This window comes from Fringilla coelebs (genome assembly GCF_963513975.1).
Source record: "Fringilla coelebs genome assembly, chromosome: 2".
Taxonomy (NCBI): Eukaryota; Metazoa; Chordata; class Aves; order Passeriformes; family Fringillidae; genus Fringilla; species Fringilla coelebs.
This window is the reverse complement of record NC_140029.1, coordinates 83,657,847-83,684,134: the sequence shown is the minus strand read 5'-3', so window position 1 is coordinate 83,684,134 and position 26,288 is coordinate 83,657,847. Positions and strand designations below refer to the sequence as shown.

At 38.9% G+C, this 26,288-nt stretch overlaps 1 protein-coding gene across 6 annotated transcripts in view; it reads left to right on the top strand.

The window, feature by feature from the left end:
- The window catches only part of DLG2 (discs large MAGUK scaffold protein 2), a gene marked incomplete at its 5' end in the record, with an annotated part of 981,693 nt that overhangs the window by 482,316 nt on the left and 473,089 nt on the right, over positions 1–26,288 (top strand). The window contains one exon of one of the 6 annotated variants that reach the window (XM_084227145.1): positions 21,915–22,225. The exons of the other annotated variants lie outside the window; for them this stretch is intronic. Within the exon in view, the coding sequence (XP_084083271.1) occupies positions 22,148–22,225 (78 nt within the window). Of the gene's footprint in view, positions 1–21,914; positions 22,226–26,288 lie in introns of those variants that run through there. 6 annotated transcript variants of the gene reach the window in all.

Below are 26,288 nucleotides of genomic sequence, written 5' to 3'. Positions count from 1 at the left end.
AAATTAATATGCTATATATTAGCTAAGCACAACACTTGATATTAAGAATATTTTAGAAATAAATTTCAAAGTTAGTTGATCTCACCACTCTCTTCTGTAGCAGCTAAGCCTAATTCCATCACTCTGCTGGAGGATAGGAAAATAGGAAATAGGAGTCTGGAACAAACATAGAGACCTTAAGTTTTTGGTTAATGCTTATGGTGGGAACAGGATAAAGAACAGAGCTGCAAAAGGTTTCAATCACACCCTGGCAGGCTGTTGCACTTTATACAGGGGACCAGACAAATAGTGCACAGATTTGAAAGGAGCACCATACAGAAGTTATCCTCCACCACAGTCATATTAGAATAATGACTGTAACATTCGATTTGGGTAAATCCATTCTCCCCCTTTGAGAGCAGAGGGAGAGTTGAGCACATTAAAAAGCTCATTGATTAGATGTCTCTGAGACACACACTGCTGGGTGATATACAAACCTCATCAGCGAAAGATTTCTCTCTACTGGAACATCTGGGTTTAAAAAATGGTATTTCTAATAGGGATGTTTAATATGAAATGTATATTCACGATTCTAGTGTTGTATATTGTAAATTAAGTATTAAATCCAAACTTTTTTTTTAGCCTTGTCTGTTTCCCCTGTGAAAGAACTACTGATGCAGCATATCCAGATTAGGATTGATTAACAATTCTGTGAATTTTGCCTAGCAGCTATAATCGTTGGTTGCCATAGCAACTTGGTAGATTAAATCATAAACTTAAAATCCAGGGGGTTCAATTAAAAATTCTTGTTGAAATTCAAATTCTTTTGAGGGTGAAATGACCAATGATTCAATACACACTTGCAAATTCTCAGGGTTTTCTCTTTTCTCTTCAGTGTAATTTATTAGATATTAAATATAAATCTAATATATTGTTTGAGAAATATTTACCTATTCCTATTTATTATTGGTGCTGGTGAACTAGAAATAATGAAGCTTTGGGGTTTTGTTACATAGCAAAGCACAGGCTAAACTTTATCTTACTCAAAGAATAATCTGAGAATAATATTCTCTAGGCTATTTTTCTTGTAGTTGATACTGGGCAGAATTTATGTAGCATTGGTCCTATACATAATTTAAGAAGCAGGGAAGTAATTTAATTCTGCAATGTGCTCCTAAAGGTCTTTGGTTTGTTGAATGCTGAAAATACCTAGTGTCCAGTTTATGGCTGCAGAGTAGGGCCAGGGTTCTCTGTTCTGCTCTTCCCACTCCAGTTTGGATGTTTTCTGTATTTCGTGGGTAAACAGGGCCTATTCTTTTGATCACAGTGATCTTTCTGCTACTGATTTCTTTTAACTGAGCTTTTTACAGTTTCTTTTAACTGTGCAGTCTTTTACCTCTTGTAGCTGTTTTTCTGTCACCCTGATGACCCTGATGATTTGAGTAGATGCACTTTTCCCACAATGCCCTTGAGGGAAGTCTCATTTGGAAAGGATGAGAAAATTGGAGGTTTTCAGCCCAGAGAAGAAAAGTCTCCAGGGTGACCTTATTGGGGCCTTTCAGGTGCCTGAAGGGAGCCTACAAAAAATGCTAGAGAACAACCTTTTACACAGGCATAGAGTGATAGGACAAAGGCCTGTTACTTTAAATGGAAAGAAAGTAAGTTTAGATTAGCTATTAGCTAGAAATTCTTTACTGTGAGGATGGTGAGGGACTGGCACAGGCTGCTCAGAGAAGTTGTGGACATCCCATCCCTGGCAGTGTTCAAGGCCAGGCTGGATGGGACTTTAAGCAACAGGGTCTAGTGGAAGGTGTCCCTGCCTATGGCAGCAGGGTTGCAACCAGGTGATCTTTAAGGGCTTTCCAACCCGAATCATTCTATGATTTATTGTCGGTAAATCTCTCCCAGAAAAGTCTTTGTCATCCAGGTATTCTGATATGGTGTCAAGAACATAAACACCAAACACCATGTTGATGCTAACTCCTTGCACAACTCTTGACTTTTGTTCTCCCCCTTGCACAAAAGAAGCTAGAAATTAATACGTTACTGCTTTCTATCTTCACTTGTCCTAATGAAAAATTTTCTTCTCTACTTAACTTCCTTTGCCTTGTTCTGAGTCTCAGCAAGGACAGACTCTGTGTACAGCCACTAAATATATTCCACTATACCCAAGGTTATTTAGAATCCATTTTAGGCAACATTTTCTATTTTTTTACTTTCATCTTCCTTGAAGAGTTGGCACCTCTTTTTCCTCAGTCTATAGAGCTGATATTCTTCGTGGACAATGAAGAAACAATGAAGACAAGAGCAAAGAAGGCGCTTCCTTTGAAAGAATTATTTAAACAACATAAATAAACAGAAATATGTAGGGTAAGAGAAACATAAATGTTCCTGCAGTGTTCCAGACACAGAGAGAAAACTAGTGTTGACCATTCAGTGTGGTAACAGAAGAAGCCAACCCTTTTATCCTCTGTTTAAGGTTTTCTGTTAAGTTCTGGGTTTTGGTGCACATCCTACGTTTTAGCAAATCTACAGGGAAGATACTCAGCAGCTATTCTGCAGTTATATCTCAATTGTGCTGAATACTGGTGGATTTCATAGATAAAAATGATAGTAATCAGAGAAAGGAAAGTTGATATAACATTTAATATATTGTATAGATAAGCGACCAACGCTTGACAGCTGAATATAAAGACAAATCTGAACTCCTTTAGGCCTTCTGTCAGCAAGAAATCTCTGCAGTTATATTTTATTCTACAAAATTATCCCTTGAAACCCTTTTAATAATTCCAGCAGTTATAACAAATTATGTAAAATTACAGAGTAGGCCTAAAGCATGATCCTAGAAGCCTCCAAATTCTGAATCTAGTTTTGAACATAAAAGTGTAGCTCTGGGAGAAAAAAAAACCAAAAAACCCAGGATGAAGTATAGGAATTAAAGCATAGTAAGATAAAAAAGAAACTTGTGACTAGAAGATAGTTCTTTCACATGTGCTAAGTAATCCTCTCAATTATTTTTTTCATGCTAAAACCTTTTTATATGTTTTGCCTGCATGAGAGGAACTTTTTGATCATTAAAAGCTAATTAATGAGGTTCAGTAAAAACAAAAGTACTGCTACCTCTTTCTCTGGAAAGTACTTCCCGGCTTTTCAGTGTCAGTTTTATAATCAACATTTCCTTGCAATCTGAGAAACTCATTATTTTTATGTTATTTAATGTTGATGATGGGTTTTGCAATCCTAGAACAGGAATCTTGTGCAGAAGTGTCCCCAATAGCTGCAATGAAACCTGGCTTTGTTAAGCCTTTCTGCTGGTGTTGGTGAGAAATCTGTTCTGTTGCTGTGTTATTTACAGAGCTGTTCTGCAGTTCTGCACCATTCTGAAATGACATTCTTTTGTTTTAAAATCTTCATTCTGGAATCACAAGTGTAAAACTCATGCTAGCTTCGTCTGTGCTCTACATTTCTTTCTTAATTTCAATTAGTAATTTAAAATCAATCAACTGGGAGTAGTCCAGAGGGAAATTTTTGTGATGAATGAATGTGTCTCTCTTGGTTTATTTATCCTAAAATAAGAAAGGCTAAGGGGAAAAGGGGGAGGGGGCTTAGAAATAATAATTTTGTATATATTCTTGGACATTTAAACAAATTACTATGCATTTATGCATTCTGTCTTTTAGATGTAATTAATACTATAAAGTTTTACCTTTCTTTAATTCTGTTGACCCATAAAGCATTTCAGTCTGTGCACTTTCAAAGGCTCAGTAGGGATCAGCACTAGCATTGTCTTCTGATTTGATGAAACAAAGGCACAGAGTGGGGAAGGGAACGGCTCAGAGCTGCACAATTTCACGGCTGAGCCAGCAGATCAACCCAGTTTCCTAAGTCCCTTTCATGCCTTAGCAGTTCTGTCCCATCACTAATAAGCAGTATTGTGCATAATAGATCTTTTTGTTCCAAACTAAACTGTTTGCAACACATCAGAGATGCTTTAATAGGACAGCAGGATTTCTGACATGATGGATGAGTGCTGAAGGAGCTGTATTACCAGATGTTGGTGGGAGCTCATCTGTCCTAGCAATAGGGATCACATATTGTCAGAGAGCCTAGTTCAGAACTTTGGGTAGCTTGCAAGACAGATATTTTTGAAACACATCTACAAAGGGAAGGGACCTTAAGCATCATTTAGTTCCAAGCCCCTGCCATGGGCAGGGACATCTTCCATATGTTGGTCAGAGCTCCATCCAAGCTGGCCTTGACCTTGCAGGGACAGGGTATCTGCATCTTCTCTGGACAACAAATGTAGATCTCAAAAAGAAAAAAAAAAAATCAAAAGATTCCTTGTGTACTGACACATGCAAGGGAGGCATGTGATGCACTGCAATATTAAATATTTTCTGCTGTGCATGAGGATTTAAATGAGGGTTATTTGAGCAGATTGATGAAATACCCAGCTCTTCAGCTTCCCTAGAGAAGTAGCTGGGTGACGGTTATCCAAATTATAACAAAATACGTGGTTAGCTGAGGTAGAACCAAGTAGTTTTTCATTTGTGTGCTATTCTGTGAACTCATAAAAAACCCTCTAAGCCAAGAAGCCATAATTTAAAAACTTGCACCGTAAGATCCATTGGCCGGGCCCTGGTAAGGAGATGTGCTGATGGAGAGAGATTGCTCTTTAAGACACTCAATGAGAAAGTGTTAGGAGGAGAGGAGAATGGGTTTGAGTCATGCTGTGGACTTTAACAGATTGCTTTCCAACTGCCTACCCCAAGCAGAGCACTTGCTGGCATGTAGCATGTACTGAAGATGGATATGTACCACGCTGCCTGGCAGGAAGACAAGCAAATAATTGTATCAGCAAGCCAGAAGCGTGATTTTGATCTCTAAAGCAGGGAGGTAAATGAGGAAATAATTTTAGTTTTTATCTAGGCTGACCTTAAAGATTAGTCCAGTAAATTTTCTCCATTTTCTATATCCTGTCTAGCTACAGGTTTTTAGATCTAAATTAAAGACTCAGAAACTCTTTCATTGAGATTACTGTGTCAGAAAAATGTTTGGATTTAGAGGCTTGCTTTCAGTTCCCATCACAGAATTGGGGTCAGATTGACATATTTTTCTCCTCTCAAATTTTTCTGTGATTTCTGCAGTAAATACATACTTTTTCTTGTGCATTAACGTATAATAAATTCCTGTCTTTTGCATATTTGAGATCAAGTTTTCATCTAAGTACTAAGGTCAGGGTGTGAGCTAATAAAGCACAGTGGCATCCAAATTAACTATTCTTTTGCCTTTTTTAGGTACTTTTATTGAAAAATGTCAGGCATAAAATAACATGAATGAATGCTGATAGCTGTCACTAAGATATCTTGAGTATATCCTTTGAGGTAATATATAACATCATGAAGTTTTAACATAGCAGAAAAATTTAGTCTGAGGTCTTGATTCTGCATTAACTGTACTTATTCAGAGTGCATGTGTGAAATGAATGTTAATATTGGAAATATATTTGGTATTGGCATGTTTTACAATGCCTTCCTTGCAGCTTGCAAGAGAAAGCTCTGCAGGCATTATTCAGCTTAGCAGGGAAAAAAAATAGTCTTATGAAATTTTAAAGTGATACATTTGGTGATGGTAGAGTAGTCTGGCAGCACATTAATCTTTACAAGGGTTATCTCTCCCTGGTGGAAAACATGTAATAAGGTGCCACTCTTTTAAATCTCCTCGAACTGTATGGACAGGAAGGATGGTGAATGCATAAACCACCAGATTTCTGTACAACTTCAATTCCTAAATAGTGTGACTAAGGACAAACTTTAAATAAGGCTGCCCTGGCTATTGTTCATTATCATCTTCAAATATGTGATTACACTTGCAGCCAGAGATTCTGATGAAGAAATCAAATATACTTTCTGAAAAAAACCTGGGGGCAAGACTTGCTTAGCAGTAAGCAGTTTTACTTAAAAGCAACTGTTGAGCAATAAGGGAGGTTCATGCTGATGGTCCTGCGTAGGACAAGGATTTTTTCTTCAATAGCTCCTGAAAAGTCCAGCAGAATTCCCAAGAGTGCACAGCCACAGAGCATGAATGTATACATTGATTTTTAAAAACATATTTGCATATATTTAAAGTACAATGGGATGATCTTATGCTTCTCTTAAGTCAACTGATCATCTGTGACTGGGGAACACCAGATGTTTTCAACTCATTATTTTAGAGAAAAGAACTTTTGGAAGTAAGAGCCAAGCAAAATATACTAAGATGTCTTTAAATGTCATCAATATTAAATCAAATGTTCTGAGTGTTTTTTCTAACTGTCATCATTACTTGCATAGAAGGGATATAATTACATATTCCTGACTGTCAACTCACGAAAAAACCACAAAAGAGCATTTTTTGCTCAGCAGTGTAGGATGCTTACAAATGCTATTTCAAGGTGTGATTTACCTGGTTTTTGGACTAAAAGTGAGCTAGCTCTGTCCAAGTTTGATATCACAGGTCCAATGATAGTAGAAAAAAGTAAGCTGGTTTTGCTTACAAAAGCAAAAATGCATTGATGTTTTCGTTATGGTTAGTCCAAGATCATGTGAGCAGTGACAAAAAACTTCCAGGAATCCCAGGAACTCTGCACTGGCAGGAGAGAGGGCTTGGAGTGATCCTTGCAGGTGCTGATGGGTTTTTAGGGATGATGCAGTCCACATCAGGTCCCAGTCTGGCAATTAGGAAGGACGTTCTGCAGGGTGCAGCATCTGGAAGGAGTTGAACTGCTTTGAAGCAAAACACAACTTGATTATCCAGGGAGAAAAAGCACCTGAAAGAATCTTGGTCTAGGAGTAAATTGTGCAATTTATCACAGCTAATGGCTTTGCAAACATTTCTGAAAATTATTTTGCAGCTATAGCTTAAAATCTCCGTCTGTACTATATAAGGCTGAGATGTTTTGAATAGCTGTAAAGACACCCAGGCAGAGACTAATTTGAGCCAAATAGGAGCTATTCTGGCTTCTCCTTTTGAAAACAAAACACACAACAGAAAAAAAGTAGCAACTCTTTCATCATGGCAATTTTCCCAGTACCATCCATGAGTGTCAGCTCTGCCATAGTGCTTGAACAGCACTGCGGGAGGTACTGACCTTCCCAAATAATTAGGATTTTTTTACAGAAGGGAGTGATCCAGAATTCTGCCTGTGGCAAGGCCTGTATAACACACTAAACTGGCATTGCTTAGTTTGGAAGTGGTGCCAAACTGCTGGTCAAACTTTCTTTTCCTACATTGTGCTGGATCTATGTCTGTCTGTGTCTATGGGATTCAGCAGCTGATCAGGCATATTACTGAAAAAAACTCTATAATCAGAACATTTTAAAAAGTTAATATTTCTTTAGCAAGTGTGTAATTTTTTTTTTTTTTAAATTTCTGGCTGGTTTAGGGTTTCTTCCTACATCTTCTGCTATATTCCTAGCATTTCCTTTTGAGAGGAGACAAGAAAAATACTCTATGCAGTCAATAAATAAAATGTACTACCAAAGCAAGGGAATATCCCCTCATCTATTCTTTTTGGATTATTTCTTTGTGTCATGGTGAAGAAATTTTGAAGACAGACTCTGTGATTCCTGAGTCATAGACATAAAACATTCTCTTATGAACTGAAAACCTCTGAGGTAGAATGAGATACTAAAAAAGTGCTTGAAGAGTGACAGATCTTTAATGAATTATGAATATGGTATTGACCTTTTTTTTCTTTAACAACTTAGTAGATGTTTTGTTGCACTTCAAATAGTTGCCTAATTTTTACTTCACAAAATATTACTGCTTAAGTCTTACAGGGTGGAAGTACAGGCAAAAGAATTTAGAAAAAACAACCAACCAGATAACCTTCTTCAGTTCTTGTGAGGGGTCTTTGCTTGAGTGAGTCAAAACATAGAGGTAATGAGGTGTTGGGAGGAGAGGAAACCCATGAAGTTCAACAAAGGCAAGTGCAGAGCTGCTCTTGGGGAGGAATAACATCATGAAACAGTACAGGTTATCTGCTGGAAAGCAGCTCTGCAGAGAAGGACCTCAGGGACAACAATCTGTCCAGGAGCCAGCAGTGTGCCCTAGGGGTCAAGAAGGACAGTGGTGTCCTGGGAAGAGCATTGCCAGCAGGTCACATGAGGTGATCCTGCCTCTCTACACAGCCCTGGTGAGGCCACACCTGGAGCGCTGTGTCCAGTTCTGGGCTCCCCAGGACAAGGCAAGATGCGGCAGAGGGCTATGGAGATGACAAGGGGACTGGAGTTTCTCCTGTTAGGAAAAGCTGAGGGAGTTGGGCTTGTTTAGCCTGGAGAAGAGATGATTAAGAATTGATCTCATCAATACACATACATATCTCAAGAGCAGGTGTCAAGAGGATGGGACTGGGCTACCTTCAGTGTTGCCCAACCACAGACATAAACTGAAATGCCAGAAGTTCTATCTGAATACAAACAAAAACTTTTTTACTTTGATGGTGACAAAGCACTGGAAGAGGCTGCACAGAAAACTGTGCAGTTGGAGTTTCCTTCCCTGGAGATACTCAAAATCATTCTGGACATGATCCTGTTTAGCCTGCTCTTGGTGAGATTGTTTAGCAGGTCCATTGGAACTAGAGGTCCCTTCCAACACCAACCATCCTGTGTTTCTGTGATTTATGGAAGCAGTTTGAAAGGAATGACATTGTGTCCAGTTTTTATCAAGCAGAAGGACATTATAAATGAAAAATGAACAAATACATAAGAAGAGAAATTAAAGAGGGACACTGACAAATTTAGATAGGTAATCAGACAAGAGAACCTGGTCCCTGTACATCTGTAGTAAGGGTTTTTAACATGGAATTTGACAGAGAATTAATACACCTCAACCTATCTGAGTAGAAAGTTCCATATTGTATGCTACCTATGACCCTAAAGACAAAGGACTAAGGAAGAGGAAAACCACAGCAATTGAAGGTGGGTGACTGGGGACAGTTGTCCCTATTATAGCCGTGCCAGGAGCTGTCAGCTCAGGCCGATCAGCAGTTTGATATTGGGCATTAAAAATAGTAGAAATAGTAACAATCTATAATATCAATTGAAGAAGGGGAGAAGAACACAAAGTCACTGTAGCTTGAGACTGTGCTCAAGGCCACGCTGGACAAGGACCCTGGTCTAGTGGAAGGTGTCTCCGCCCATTGCAGGGGGCTGGGATGTGATGATCTTTAAGGTCCCTTCCAAACCAAGCCATTATATGACTCCGATTTTTTTTTTTTTTCATGTTGTGGGTACACAGAAAATGATTTGGTTTTGAGCATTAAGCCTTTTTTGAGTGAATGCCAGATATAGATTTCCAAAAAATATATGAAATTGGAAAATCAAGCTTATGCATCATTCTCAAAGACTACAAAGCATTACTTCTGTGTCTAGAATACAGAAACAACAGCTTCCAGAAAAGTGTGTCTCTTGGAAAATTCAAATATTTTTTAGCTTTTCTAAAATGATTCAAGTTATATTCCAGAGTGACACCTTTTACAGCTAACACTTTATTCAGCAATGTTGTGTGAGAGGTCATGACATCCATCTTGCGCAGTGACTTAGAAAATAAAGTGACTCACAACTGCACATCTGACACACCCCAGGCTTTGGCCTCTCTCTTTCCACTCCTATTGCCCTAGTTATCTTGCCAGACTGTAAATGTGTCTTGGAGACAGATTGCTGTTACATGTTGGCCTAGCTATTTTACCCTCATTTTCTTCAAATCTTTTTGTCTGAGGATGGGTGTATTCACTTCTGAGTGTTGCCAAATACAAGCATTTGAAAAGTTGATGAAAGTTCGGGACTAGATATACATGAGGCCATTTACTTTATGCAAAATTTAAATCACTAAATAATTCACCTAAATAATCATAAATCCATAAATTGCCCAGACTTGTTGGATGGGCAAACCACTTATGTTTCTGATTTCCAAAGCAAAATTGATATTTATTAATCAACCTTGTCTGCCTCAATAATAAACTCCTATAGCTCTCAGCGTGTGGCCTCATAAAAGGTTTTGTAAAAATATGCTCCTCCCTAAGAGGTTTGGACCAGCTGTTAGGCAAGCCAGCTGAGCAGTTCCGCTCAGTTCCAGTCTAATTAGAGTTGTGCACAAAACTGCATTTTTGCTTTTTAAATCTTCTAGGTATAATGCTTCAGTTCACATTAAAAATGTGATCCATATTCTCTGTTTTCTCTCCAGAAATGTCCTGCCACATGTGAGAATTAAAATTTGGCTTTTAAAAAATAAAATATATACATTTTATATATATATATATTATAATATACATTAGTAAATGTATATCTAAACACAGAAGTGGAAAATTATTTATTCACAAAAACCATGTGAGTGGTCATAGGAAAAATGGTGTCATTCAGACAATTTAATACTGTGGTTTATGCCCATGGCTCATCAAAGGATGAATTGCTGGTTCTTGCATAACTTCTCCCCTATGTGCAGGATAAATTATATCAGAGTTTAATTCCAGAATCAGTATTTATTCATAAATGAATTTGGGCCTTTTATGGTGGTTGTTATTTACTTCCATTGACTTGTGGTACACTTCTAAAGTACTTTCACATGTATTAAGAAGCCTAATTAGCTGAAAGATGTTCCTTTTTGTAGTTTTCTGTAATATCTTAGTCTTCATGCTTTTTAAAGAAGTTAGGTTGGATGAATCAAATGTGCACGATTTTGCAGTCTAAAATTTGACCTTTCTTTCCAACTGTGGAATTATTTGTAGGTTATTTGCTGATGGTGACAATAGCTAGATATTGTTTTAAATGGCTAAACCTTTAGGTTTTGTATTCAGTTCTATTTGGAGCATGGAAAACTAGTCAGGGCCTTTGTCTGAAGTGAATATTTAATCTTTTGTAAAATCCTGTATAGTTTCAAAAACTCTGAAATACTCTTAAGCAGAAGTGCTCTACCATAGTGCAGAAGAGGCTCAACTATAGACAATGGAAAAAGTGTTTTTCATTTGGCAAAACTCCCATTTAAATCAGTGGAGAAGAGAATTTAACTCAGGAATTATAGGGTTTGTTGTGTTTGAAGTGAAACATGCTTCAGACTATCCTAAGTACAAATGTATCTGTCCTATGTACATATCTGTCTATTTCTCTAAATTATTACTGGGAAAATTATGGGTCATAGTATCAATCAACTACAGGTTTTACAGAACTTAAATCATCTTTAGGAATATACCTAATTTAAAATAATGTTATATATTATGACAGTGTTTTAGAGTCATATTTTACTTACAATCCTGATTTCAAACGCTGCCCAAGCAGAATACGTAAGTAAAACAGCTATTAAAAATTATATTCAATAAGATTTTAACACTGTATTGATCGCTCTAGACTAGAGCCTATCAATGCATATAAAGCAGATGGACCAGATGTTTAAATGTAGCTCAGATTATATTATATCAGCTTTAACTGCCTCCCTCACGCTATGCATAGAAAATCATTGGGAAAAATTTCTTTGCTTTCTGAAGGCCAGAACTCTGTAAGTAGTTTGTAAACAGTATTTTTATCTTGATCTTTCAAAAGGTAAATACCTTCTTGTAATTTTGGGCCAGTTTCACTTAAGTGACTTTGTTTACATGTATTTCAAGCATTGCTTGAAATTGACTTCTTTTTTTTTTCTCTTCCAATCTCTGAATTTGCATTTGTAATGTAGCTTGTCTTGCCTCTGTGCCATGTTCAGTGCTTGTGTAACTAAAAATGCAGATCTCTCTCAGCAAAGCACATTGCACATTCCTAAATGTACAGCTGCGGAGGCTGAATCCTAGGCTGTGTGCCCTGTCCTAGAAACAGCTGAAATGGGGACTTCTAAAGGACTGCCTGGTATTCTGTATCTCTTTACATGATCAAAAAGGTGTGAGATTTGACATGCAATATATCCATTGACATTTATCCGTGATATATTGCTCAGGACGTGTATTGAGCATGCAGAGGATGAGCATGCTCTTCCGCACACATGGCCTAGTGAAATCCCATAGGTAGGAACAGCCGTGTATTGCTGTGGAGATGTTGTCCTGAAGTACACTGAGGTAATGCATTCATGTAGCACTCAATTTGTGTTGTCATGCTTTGCCCTGAGCTTTAACAAGGATCTACTGTTCATAATAGATGAGATAATCAAAAGGTTTATTCCTTTAGCATTCTTCAGACTGAGACCATCTGAGACTGAAAGATTGTGCTGCCTGCTATCTCATCTTTAAATCACATCAAATTACCCAGACATTTGTTTAATGCATTTGCAGTCTACCATCTTTTTGTTGTCTTCCTACAGCATTACTGTGGGCAGAGAACCTTCTCAGTAAGTACTTAGTACTTACGCCATTATTTTTAAGGCACTAAAAAAGCATAAAGACCTATTTTGTGCTTGAAAGGGTAGGCTTGAAAGTAGGAAGTAGACATGTCAGAGAGGGCACTTAAACAAAATAACAGCTTTGGCAGTCATATGTGCTTAACTGAGTAAAATGAGTGTGGGAGGGTTAAGCAGGTTAGTGCCAGGTAGGCAGGCAGCTGGGAGCACTCCCCTCAGCATGCATTGCACAGGGGGCTTGGTGTGATACAGATGTGCTCTGGATCAGAGCTGGTGCTCACAAACATGCAGACTGATTGCTCTCTCTAAGGACAAGACAGGTAGGCTGGGACAGCCAGCAGTATCTGGGAGCCAGAGCCTATTAGGATAAGGCACTGCTCAGAAGTCTGTGCCCTTTTATGACTTTTTCCTTCACTGAACTTTTCAAGACTTTGAATGGCAAAGGGGAAGAAAGTGGAGAGAACAGATTGTTTCACTAAAGGTGAGAGCTCCTCTCCAATGCTGGGAATGGGATTTTGGCACATTGCTCATTATTCTTGTCGGGAAGCAGAAAGCATTTTAGAGCTTTTGGTTCAGTTCAATGTAGATCTGGTTCCCCTAGAGCCACAGAAAAATAACTGGGGTCCTTGGAGATGCTTGTTCTGGTGCACCACTGTGTGCAGGGCAGAGATGTGTTGTGCAAGTCTGTGTATATTAAATCTTTTCTGCATTTAGCTGTGGGGAGTGGTGGGAAAACAGACCTTCAGTCAGCTTTGGTTTTACTTCTGGGAGGTCTAGGCATGAAATATGGTGCTTTTTAGCATGCTTGAATAATGAGAAGCAGGGACTTCCTTGCTTTTGTGGTCCTTTGTCTCCTTATAATCTTCTGTAAGTTCACATGAGTTCATTCTAGCATCTTTGTGGTGTCTTCTGACATGACAAGACAACCAATGTACACGGCTTGGCAAAATTCAATTTGCAGAAAGGTGTGGAAGAATCTTTGATCTTTGGTTTGGCAGATCTTTGAGGCTGCTAGATGTATGAATCAAATAAAAGTATTTTCAGTGAGTTGTGCAGAACAGAAATTTTAAAAATAACTGTTGACTGGGATCCCAAAGGAAAGTTAAATGTAAATGTAATTTAGACAGCAGTATTGACAGCCCTGGAGAAGGGTGAAATGTTCTGATTTTTTGATGAAAATGAAAGATAAATATTTTGACAATTTCAAGGAATACTTTCTCAATTTTCTACTGGTTAGAGATATCAAAAAGTTTCTGTTTTCTTGAAACACTCAGATTAAATTTTAAAACTTCAAAGTGTTTGGAACGATGCTATTTTTTATTCTTGTCCTATAAAACTGTCACCTTTTTTTTGTTTTTTTTTAAACCATCTCTAGTCCGTCTCTTGTCGAAGTTTATCTCACCAGCTGTATGCAGCCTCAATTCTTCCCCTGGTTTTTCCAGTGCCAAAATCCTCTGCAATGAAAAATTTCCCACCATCACCATCTTTGTCTTATCAACTGGGCTTTGCACTCAAATGGAATTGATTATGAAAATGTCTTGTGACTAATTTTCTCTTATCCTTTTTTTCACATAGAATTAATTAATTAACTGAAGCAGGTTAGACTGGTCATTCTTTATTTTAGATTGTAGTGTTTGCTATAATTTTTTTCTGCTTCTGAATATCTTGTAGGTTTAAGAAGAATAGCTCCTTCTCCCCTTCTCCTTAACTTCCTATTTCCTTATAGTTCCTTTATCTTTTGATCAAATAGATATAACCCAATCCTTTATGGCATTGCTGAAATGGACCTTTTCATGTCTCACATTTCAATGAAGCATTTGTGTAATCAGGTTTGATGTGGACTCTCACAGACCTTTCAGCAGAATTCTGTATGATTTTGTATCAACCAGTGAGGGGGTAGATGTTCTTCTTTCTACAATGTCTTCTCTCACAATAATTCACATTTGTTAAAATTTCTATCTTTAGACTGTTCCAGTGTGGTAGAGCATTATTCTTTTCATTTTAAAAGTGAGCAGCTGGCTTGCATAGAGTAAATAATCTCATGCAGAAGAATTTTAGCAGAACTAAGGGAGAAAACCTGGTTCTTGGTCTGTTGTGGTTTGGACTCTCCTCTCTTTGCTTTGCTTGGGCAACAGAAATGTGGTGAGTCAGTTCCAAAAACAAGAAGATGTCTTCCTTGTCTCTGACTCTAGGAAGCAAGAATTGCAGACAGTCCTGGATAAAGACTTGTTATCTATCCCTCATACTTAGTAGTTGAACATCTTATATTTGTAGGATTTAACTACATCCTTTTCTTTCATATTTCTTTTCTTTTGCATTTTAGCAGGAAAACATTGCTTTTTCAAACCTATGTCTAGCATCCAAAATGTTCAGCAGTGTTCTTAAAAACTTGCCTCTGAAGTGATTTAACTTCTCAAGTGATTCTGTTAAACTCTAGGACCTCTTCCCAGGAGCTGTGAGGTCCACAGCCTACAAAAGCTGAGGACAGGGATAAAGAGCAAGAACTGAAATGATAACTGGCAGAAGCCACTGTCTGTGGCATTTGCTCTCCACATGTGGGTTCCTCTCTAAGAAGCATTAAAAAGCAAGTCAAGAGGCCTTGGAGGGGAGGGGCTGCTCAGCTGGCACATGATCCAGTCAACAGCAGAACATGGCTGGAGACGGTTCCAGCCGGGAGTGGGGAGCTGCTGCTTTGGCAGAGGCTGGGACAGGGACTGAAGGCAACCCAGCTTGAGAGATGACAGGGAATGGTGTGCATGGGCTGCATGGACTCTGCTGCTGCTCAGGAATGTGCTGCTGAGTGGGCTCAACCCACACAGGTACACGTGTGTCTGCCTGCAGGGAGATGCTGGCATGAGATTACAGCTATCCTGTTAGATCTCATCACTTGTGATTCCTTAATGCTTCCTAATTCAGTGCAACCTGGCTTCTTGTGCATGAGGGTTTTCTGAAGAGCTTGGGCAATGGCAAGGGCTAGCTACATTCACCTTGAACCTTTAAATAATGCTGGGTCAAAGCAGTCGGTGTGATTCTCTGGTTTGGTGCCTATAACTTGCAGTGTTTCTGCTTAAACTGACTTTTAAATTTTGCTCTTGGGGCTGATAAAGCGAAAGTGAGATTTAAGGATACCTTTGAAAGGAAAGACAGCTTGTCATCAGCCAGGAATAAAATAATGTTTAAGGTGGGATGATATATATTCTCATGCTTGTTCCTGCAGCTCTGTTTTTGGGGTTCTTTGGTGACTAGCAGTGAGATGAACAACTCTTTATAGGCTGCCTGACTTGCTGTTCCTAATAAAGAAATCATGTGGAAATTATGTATGTCAGTGCCCCTTGTGGCTGGCTGTATGGACATTTCCAGCCCTCCTGCTTCTCACTGGATCTGGACAGGAGAGCTGTGGCTGACATAGGACTGAGTGAGAGTGCATGTCACATCTGTCTGGCTTTGGCCATGGCAAGCCATGTGGCCACTCCCTGGGTCAGAGATTTTGGGTTCCAGTCAGTGTGCAGATTCTCCAGTTTCCTTTGTTTTGGTTACCAACTCACTTTGTGCCTTTATGCCTCCCCACCCGAAACAGAGATGAGTCCACCATCACACAGGGTTATGTATAAATAACAAGAAAACCAATGTACTTACATGCTGCAGGGTGGGAGGCACACACACAGAGCTGCAATATAAGTGTTTCCACGCTGAATTCAGTTTTGCTGAGGATTATATTTGGCAAGTGCCTTGCAAGATGCACTGGTGACACACATAAGCACTGCTCGCAGTCTGTGGTTCCTCCTTCTTTTCTCTCCCCAAGGATAAATTTTGTAGTTTATATTATTTCCCGTAGGAGTACTTGCCATGCAAATGTATAACTGTGCTACATACGCAGTGCTTTGATTTGATACAAGTCTGAGCAGCGTAATGGCACATCAGAGGATTTGATACACCATTTTGATTGTGATTTCTTAACGCAGCAGGAAGAAATTTAAAAATTTCTATTAGAAAGGTGAGGCAGAAAGCAATTTGTGCTGAACCAGGGACAAATAGGGGATAAACTGGCATTTTTCAGATTTTTAGTTATTTTTTTAAGGCTGCTAAGGGTTGTGGTATTACTTCTGTGACTCACTGGAGTTTCCTACGCACCAGCAGAAACTAGAGCTGAAAATCAATTTTTAAAATCAAAATTAAGTGCGGTAATTATGTTTTTCTCCATTCTAAGACTTAACAAATAGAAGAGGAAAAAGAACTGCCGAGATTTAAAACTTAGTCTGTTACGCCATTATGCTGTAAAGTGCTAGAATGCATTCCTGTGTACAGGGATGTGCTGAGTCTCAGAGTCTAGCACAGCACTTTATTTCCATTTCTCATCCTTCCACAGTTAAAGCTCTATTTCAAGCAACTTTGTAGCAGATCTCCTCATCCTTTCTTCTCTTGACCTGTTGCACCACAGGTAGCAGGTTGAGTGCCATCTACCCCACCAAATAATAGAAGAGCAGAATAATAGCAGTGATAATTGCATGGCAGAGTGCAGGCACAAAATATTTGGCACCTCACACTTGAAGGAAGTCCAGAGGAAAAAAATGCTTCCATTTTATTTTTTTACTGCTCTGAAGTCTTGTGACATTGTGTATGAAATTCTTAATGCCCTCTGCTAGGAGACAGCTCTGCTATGCATCAGGAAAGGTGACAGAAGAGATGTCTGCATGCAGTATCTTCTGTTTTAAGAGGAAATTAGACCTGGGGCAAACTTGTAATGTCACATCTGGGTTTCTGAAAGCATAATTTCTAAAGAGAAATGATTTGGCACAAGAAATATTAAGGGAGTAGAAAAATTTAAATTGGAAGAGAAGAGTATGAACCTCTGTCATCCCTAATATGCAGTACTTCATTTTCACTTTTTTTTCCCCATTTTTATCCCATCTCTTCCTTCATCTTGTGCTTCTTTTTTTTTTCCCCATTCCCTTCTGTGTAACATTTCTTTGTCAGGATAAGTGACTGTTCTAGAATCGTTGCACTGTATTCTTGCCATTTACTTAGATGTTCCAAGGAAGCATTTAGCTTTTAAGAAACTCAGATTTCATCTTTAACACTCAGGACAAAGAGGCAGAGTTTTAAAATTTTTATTGTAGAAAAAAAAATGTTATGAAACATCATAACTGGTAGAAAATAACATAACTAGAAATTTACATACCCCACAGTGGTGGGACTGCATCTTGAATCCTGTGTTCAGTTTTGGGCCCCTCACTGCAAGAAAGACACTGAGTGGCTGGAGGGTGTCCAGGGAAGGGTCTGGAGCACAAGTCTGATGAGGAGTGGCTGAGGGAGCTGGGGGTGTTTATCCTGGAGAAAAGGAGGATCAGGTGGACCTTATTCCTCTCTATAAATACCTGAAAGGAGGCTGTGGTGAGGTGAAGGCTGGTCTCTTCACTCAGGTAACAAGTAATAGGATAAGAGAAATTTACCTCAAGTTTCATCAGGGGAGATTTAGTCAAATACTAGGAAAAAATTCCTCATGGAAAGCCTCGCCAAGCATCAGAACAGGCTGTCCAGGGAAGTGGTTGAGTCACTGTTCCTGAAGCATTTATAACATGTGTAGAGGTGGTGCTTATGGATATGGTTGGACTCGATAATCTTTCCAACCTCAGCGATTCCGTGATTCTATTCTGTAATAATCCTTCAATCTGTCACAGGCTGTGTTCTGCTCTGGCCAAAAAAGAAGTCTTAATGTGTTCTGGTGGTGCTGACTCTTACTTTTGTGAGAGTGCCCATGGGTTTCCTATAAAAATATTCTTTGTTGCATTAGGAGGAAGAACATTAGTCTATTTCCCAGTGTTTAGAGGGAAGAATGAAAAATCAGGTCTTTGCAAAACCTTGGGTCTTCCATCTACTTAAAGAATAGTGAGGTCTGAGTGCCTACAATTTATATCTTCTGGACTGAATAGCAGACATTTAGATTCCTGTCTGTCCTCGTATTCTGGTCATTAAAGAGTATGTCTTGGCATCATGTAGCTGTGTAAGATAATTAGTTGTGCTGGGGATGGGAAATGGTTGCTTGTACAGTGAGCCAAATCAATATCTGTTGTTGCCTTGTGCTAATAAAAACAAAACTAGCTACCTTAGATTCTCAGCTGCAGCTCTGCTCCTGTACCCACAGCTGTGGAATGTTAACAAATAAACCTTGAAGTGATTGTTTCATATCTTAAGTATTTCATTTTTAACTTGTTCCATCTCCTGCCCATTTCACTGGAAACAGTTCTGCAAACCCTGAATACTAATCTTTCCATCTGTCTTCCCATTCTTACAGGGAAGGCATTATTTATGACTGAACTGTATTTGTATTTTAAATGGCCCTGTCATCACGTTTTATGACTACTGTGTGTATATACTCAGATAGAGGTTGGAGAGAACCAGAACCCACAGCTAACATCTATCTTCACCACAGGTGTGTGAGGGGGAGGTTGACACCCCACGTGTGTGCTGTGAGAAGTTATCCCTTAACAAGGGAAAATTAATGCTCTGTCTAAAGCAAAGCCAGGTTTCTTCCCGAGTGCTGCTTAAGTAAAGCAGCACTGTTAAAATTGAAAAAGGAGGCAAACTGTCAGAAGCACTGGTGATACTCAGTGCATACAAACAGTTGGAAAGGTGTTTGAAACAGCCATCTGTTTCGGTACCCAGCATCAAGTGCAATGTTGGGGAGCCATGTCATAAAAATAATAACATTCCACAGCCTAACTGCTCAGTGCTTACACCCATGTGCCCACTTGTGGCAAGACCAATTCTTCTCCCAGAGGCAGAAGAATGACATTTAATGTATGGTTTGGATGTGTTTTGGTTTACCAAAAACCACCCGCTCATTTGCAGCCAGGAGCTCCTTGTAAAATCTGCTCTTAACTGATTATCTCCTGTCTGTGATAATATTGCTGCTCAATGGCATGCATCTCTCCGTCCTTGTAATGTAGCACTTCAGTGAGCAAGCTAAAGTATGTATTACTCCTGTGAGGAGACAGCAGCTGGGAGTTCCAATTCTTCTAAAGCAGCTCAGCTTGTAGCACTTCTGTAAAATGCAGCCTTCGTTATGGTTACAGTAAAATATTCATAATCATAAACTCCCTTGGTACCAGTACAGCCCTAATAAACCTGCTCTTGGCAATGTATGGCAGACTGCTGCCTGATGGAGCTGTAAGGAAATGGCTTGCAGTCTGGCCATTGCTGTATTTGAGGGTTTGGATAGATCTGCAAATGCATGCAAACAGTTAAACTGTATTTCTGATTAGAATCAGGATTAGGTATTTGGCAAGATTTATTCTTCCTGATCTAACATTTTCAGTGGGTGGAGAAAATTACCTCCCTATTGCTTTGTCATTATTTCTTAAATGAACAATGTATTCTATTTTTTTTCCTTTAAGTGGGATGAATTGGGGCTTTTTATTAATCCTTAATTTTCCTGAATAAATAGTTCAGTAAAGCTGCTAATGTTCATGATAAAAGTCATAAAAAGGAAGTTTTATTGCTTAATGAGTATTTCCTTCGATTTTCTCAGCTTCTGAATATACATAAGACTATATAAGTAGTTGTTTGGGAGAATGTATTCTTTTTTGGTGTAGTGCAATGATTTCAAATTATGCTTATTCTCTTCATAAAAGCATGGGAGCAGAGTGGGAGAAGTGTTCTACTGTTTATGCAGATACTATGTAAGTTTTTTTTTTCTGTTCCTTTAACATTTATAGTGTTGGTTAAGCTAAGTAATGATGTTGCTTCTCCTTTTCTGCACTTTCATTTTTTTCCTATCATTGTTTCTTTACAATGGTATTGCATCGAGAAACAAGGTCTCTGACTTCTTCCTAAATATTTCAGGCCATCTTTCTTCCTTCTCTTGTCTGCCCTTCTCTCTGTTTTTGGACAACGTCATCCCACAAATAGGGAGAATGCTGAGAGTCTGCTATATGGCACAATAAAGGTTTTCTCACCTTGGAGAGTCCATCTTACTATCAGCCTAGATTTCTGAGAGCTAAAGTGGTGCTATGGAAAGACAGCTCTTCTGTAGTAAGCATATTCTAAATGAGACATGAATTTACTCTATCTTGTGGTCTTAAACCTTTCTGACTGCCAGGATTTAATAAATATTCGAATTGGAAGTAGTTAGGAATTATTCCCTTCCCAGAAATACCACCAGTTACCAAATATTTTGTCAGAAGGTTTTAGATGTCAAGCAAGAATCAATCATACACCTTGGAGTTACCTTGAAAAAGCCCTCACTATCTAAGAATTTCAATTTAGTTAACCAACTTACCATTTTAAAATGTGTTGAGGAATTCTTTGAAATCCCAATAATCTTAAGAGAACTGAGGAGTATGTGCCTTCAGGCTCAAAGCTTTAGCAGTACCATCCAGGTACAGTAACTTGGATGTTCTATCTAAGTTAAAAGTGGGAGTGGAATATTTTCCCTTTTGATTTCATGTGCTCTGGAGAAAATAGTTTCAGCCATTCTCTGAAAATCCTGGGGCAGAAAAGCTGTTTCCTTGGCCCCAAGAGCCCTAAACTAAATTGCTGTGCCTTTATTTCCTTTGCCATGAATCGAATAATTTTGGGTTGCTCTTTACCATGGACTAGCAGAGTAGAAATTGTTCCCGCATGTGTGCATTCCAAATCCAATGCTGCAGGCAGGACAGCAGTGCTTCTCCTGATGTTGGTACCTCCACACTTGCAGGTGGGAGGGCATTGGGCAGGACTTGTCTTCTAAGTGCTATCAAATACAACACATAACTGTAAACCTCGTAATTTACAGCCTTGATACTGCATCTGACTGGAAGGAACATCTGGTTTGTCATATGTCTGGAGAGAGAAGAGTGTGTTTCTGCTTATTGTTTAGGCGTTATAACTGAAGAGAGATGCAGGGGTTAAAGCTGAAGTGTGTGACAAAAGGAAAATAGTGCATTGCTGTTTTGCTGCAAAAATAGATGTTCAAAGGCACTCCCCAGCTTCTGATGCAGAATAGCATGCAAATAAAGGAAGAGGGGAAAGCATGCTTAGGTAGGGCAGAAGTTTGGAATTTGGAAAAAAATCTATCAGGTTTCTGTTTTGTGAAGGCATTATCAAAGAAAAACAGAAGCCCTTGACTGAGTCTTAAATCCTTCAGCAGAGCATGTGTGACATCAGCAAGGGAACTGAGCAGCTCTGATGCCTGTCTGTTGTGAACTGAAACTAGGTAGAAAAATATCTCTGAATAGACCCCAGACCGCAAGAGCAAAGTAAAATCCATTTTCCTTTTGTACCTTAATTTCCCTGAAACACATGAAACACCTGTTCTTTCACCTCAACAGTTAATACACATTTCTATTTTTGGCACTTTTGTACCCCTTTGCTTTCCTGCAGTGCTGTGTATCTCATTTTCGAACTGCTGCTGCTTCTGTTGCATGCTGGCAAATCGAAGAGAACCAAGGAGTTAAATTTCAGAACAGGAGAAGAGGAGGTGAGCTGTCTGCTACAGTAGTTTACTGCAGCTTCCTTTCATACTGACACATATGTAGTTTGTGGTGACAGTGCTAAAGAACTGCAGACAGGCACTTAGCAGACTGGATGTGAGCTGGATACAAAGATGCCTCACCCTGGACTTCCTGCTGGCAGTATGTAAATACACCTGCAGACTGGCCACACTGGGTGGTTTGTTTTTTTTCAGAAGGCAGCATGAGAGGACTTGACAAAGCAACAGCATAGTTAAGACCTCAACCAGCATTAGATCTGTATCTCAGTTGTGGGGGAAGTTGGTTTTTTTTTTTTTTTTGGTGTCTGTGTGCTGCATATTCAGACCGAAATCTTCATCACTACAATGTTTGCCTCTATCTGGTATGCCAAGAAGCTGGGACGCAGGTTTGTGCATAACGCCAGGAAAGCAAAAGCAGAGAAGGTACGTTCCTAGTGGGAATATAAAGCCTTATGTCTCATGCAAGCTGCCTGCTGGCATCCTGTTGTGCGTCTGCTTAGCTTTTTAAAATACCATGAAAAACGACCTATTGCTATTCCTGATTTCATGCGAGAATCCTTCAATATTTTGCATATTATTAAATACCAGGGAGAAGAACCTTTCAAAAGTCTTTGTGTCTTCTTTTGATTGTTTTTCTCCCCAAGATAAACATCTGTACTTCTGGCATGTCTGTGTTAAGGGAGCACTCCAGTGAACTTGTTGCTGTGCTGCATTATTTTTCCTCGTACCATATTAGGCTCTTAAACAGCCGCTGATTGTTTGCTGCTTTTATTTTTTTTTTTTTCTAGTGTGGTACTAATGAGGATGGAATAACATGTTAAACATTTTTAATGTTTGAGAATTTTGTTTCATGGTACTTGTTGAAACTGTGCTGCAGCTTGAATCCCTTTTATTTTAAAAAGGTATAGGTATGTCAAAATGGTCAGTACTCTATTTCAGTATTTTTCTCTCATAAAATTGAACTGTATTTAACTGGCTGTTTTCTGGAAGCCCTTGTAGGTAAGAGTCTTCTGCCCTCTTTCTTCCTTAGCAAAACTTAAACAGTTTTAGAATTTGCAGTAGTGATAATTAGGGGATATCAAGGCAAGTGTGTTTTGTTTTAAGCATAGAAAATATTTAGTTAGTGGACCTGCAATCCAATTTTTTTCCTACATTACCAAAAAAAAACATTTTCAAAATGGGACTATTTCCTCTTTCATAAACTCAGATTTTGATTAGGGTGAAAAAACTTCAGTGTAATGTTATAAAGTTACCTCATTAATCTAATAATGATGGCTTCCTCTTTTCCTTGTCTTTGATGTAGTCAAAGACTTTCAAAATGGGCTGCTTTATTGTGTCTTTAATATGTCTTATGCTATGTAACACAGCCACCAATCCACTATCATTGCCTGAATTCATTTGTAACTGGGAAAGTCTTTCACTTAGAGAAAATTATTAGCAAAAATATATTATATTTGTGGTAGAGGGGAGGATGGGAAGAGGTTTGCTTTTTCGGCAAAATATTCCCAGTGGTTAAAAAAGTGCTGTGTGGAAATTTTGAAATTTAAATATGCAAGTCATTGGGAAGTTACTTAAATGGTAGTGATTTTTATATTTCACATCATATACATGAGGAGGAAATAGAAATGCAGGGAGCTATACGTGGGACTGTCAAACTTTCTCTGTCATCAATCACATTTCCATAAAGAGAGCATCATATGAACTCTCCTGCTGTTTGCATATTGCTTTGGGAGGAAAAAAAGTTGCAGCCTGGATCTTCCTTAGTCTTGAGGGGCTCCCTCCAGAGGAATATTTGCTCTCAGGCTTCCTCCAAGATGACAGAGGCAGGATGAGTGGACGCATTCCACTCCTGACACAGTGGGGCTCACTCAGCAGCTTTAAAAACAGATTTGGTGTGAACTGCTCAAAGCATATATGGTCATAGATTATTTCAATAACCTTGAAAAATTTCATAAAGCAATGCCAGAGTATTCACTGAGAAAATATTTTCTTCTCTGCAGTCTTGTAACACCAACTAAAAGAATGCTTTTTAAAATCTGTCTCTATTCCTCTTTAAGTACTCTATTTCTACATGGATTTATTATATTGCTACATGTTCATCCCTATAGGACTTTCAAAATAACCAACAACTTAGGTCCATGCTATTTAAGCTTTTAAGCTATGCCTAACAGTTTTTGGGGAAAAGCTTTTTCATATTACTTGAGCATGCTATTAGCATATTTGCATGGGAATTCTTTTTTTGCAAGAAGACAGTAAATATGCAATAAACACCTTGTAAAATGTTTACTTATTGACTTACACACAAAATAAAATTTCTTTCTTGCATGTTTATTCTGCAGTCAGGGCTCATTTATAATTTTAAAATTTTTTTCCCTGCAAATTAAACTCTAGCAAATGCAGCAAATCCCATTCCTAGCAGGAGGCTATTTCAGTAAGTGCCATTAATGATTGGAAGCTGATCAACACTGACATCTTCAGTGCAATATCTCGATTCCAGGGGAACTCAGATAGAATATATATCTATCACAAAGTAAATTCAAAATACCATTTAAGTACATGTCTTGTTCTGGTTTTGACCTTTTTTTTAATAATGGTTGAATAATAAAATTATTAAGCAGTTTCACCTTTTTTTTTCTGCCCTAGAAGAATAATTAGCTGTTTTTCTCCATGTACATGATCTGAACAATACATTGTTTTCTTAATGAGCTTTTGGAGGTAGTAACATACAGCAGTATTTTCTAATACCACATGTGTGCAAAAAGATTTACTTACAGTGAAGATCTGGATAGTAGAAATCAGAAGACTCAGGCTCCAAAACAGATTTTTCTGTTATGCTTTACTTCTTTGCATGAGTACAAATCAGCAATTTTATAAGGGCTATTTCTAAGAAACAGGGATTTTGTATGAGCCTAGTTGTTTTCACAGGACGAGGAAGAAAATGGGGGATGGTTACAACACGGGTTGCTGTGTGCACACACATGCACAACCTGGCAGTGTAGCTCCATAAAATGTCAAAACTTTGGGCCTGAATTGTGCAGAGAGAGGACATGAACTTTGATCTGCCTTGGATCCCACCAGGATCTCCTCCCAGGTCCTGTTTAGGGGAGCAGAGTTTCCAAGGGGTGAAGAGTGCTGTGCTGAGGAGTGCACACAAGGGCAAGGGGAAGGAAGCTGCCCCTGCCCAGGTCAGGGAGGTTGGAAATCATCTTTAAGGTGCCTTAAACCCAAGTAATTCCATAGTTCTGTGATGACTAGGGCAGCCCTTGGTGAGGAGAGAGAAGGTGGCATTGATGTGACAGCTTGGTGGTACTGTTGTGGGGGTGTTTGGGTGAGCTTGGCCCACAGTGGCTCAGAGTTCTGCATCTTATCCAAAGCTGGAGCTCCTGTCCCCATCCCTCCCATGTCACTATACCTTCCTGCTCATCTCCCCACACCTGAATATGGCAATCCCTGCTCCAGGGGACCTGTCATGCAAATTGCCTCTGAGTGAGTGGGATCCGCATGTTGTTGGTACTTTGCAACCTGCAGCATTGCAGCCAAAGACTGGGGGCTTGGAGGATCTGGAGAACTGATCTTGAGCCTTGGGGAAAGGGGTAATGATAGCAGCAAGCAGCAGAGTTGGGAGACCAAAGGAAAGAGGGGGGTTTACTTTTACTAAGAGAACTCTGTGGTAGTTCCTGGGCTTGCTTTCTTATCTCCCTCACCAGTACCTGCTGTTGAGTGCAGCACTACTGCTCCTGCCCTGCCTTTTCAGTTCTTGCTTCCCCTCCAGCCCAGCATTTCCTTGGAGTCTGTGCTTAGATGAGTGGAAAGGCGCTATCTCATTAACACCCACATACAACTTAAGAGCTCCAGCGGTCAAGGTCAGGCTGGATGGGGCTCTGAGCAACCTGGGCTAATGGAAGGTTGTCCCTGCCCATGGCAGGGGGGTTGGAATGAGATCACCTTTAAGGTCCTCTCCAACTCAAGCCACTCTAGGATTCTATGACTTCCTGGTAAATATTAGGCTTCTATAAACCAAACATGAATTTTCACTGTTAAAATTTCATCTGGAGAGTGAAGACATCTAGGAATAACAGGATGAATGGCAGCTGTAGGTGTCTTAAATGGTTCTTCCAAGTTGACTGGTATGCGCCAGTATTTTTATTTGAGTCATACTTTTAGGATATGTTTTAAAAACTTATTTTAATTCCAAACTGAACCAAAATATTTTGAAAAACCTTCAAATTTTGAAAGTTGAGCTCTTTTTCTTCCTTTTTTTTTTTTTGTTCTAACCACTCCTGGCTAAAACTTCTTGTAAATAAAATGGGATGCCTATTAATTGCTCTTAATGTTGTCATTTTGCCATTTTGACAAATCTTAATCATGTTTCTTTACTTTTTTTTATTGTTAGACTAAATCATAAACTCTTTCCAGTATATACTGCACTCTTAATTCTACAATAATTCTACACTCTTTACTCTACAAATTCTATCTCAATCTGGTT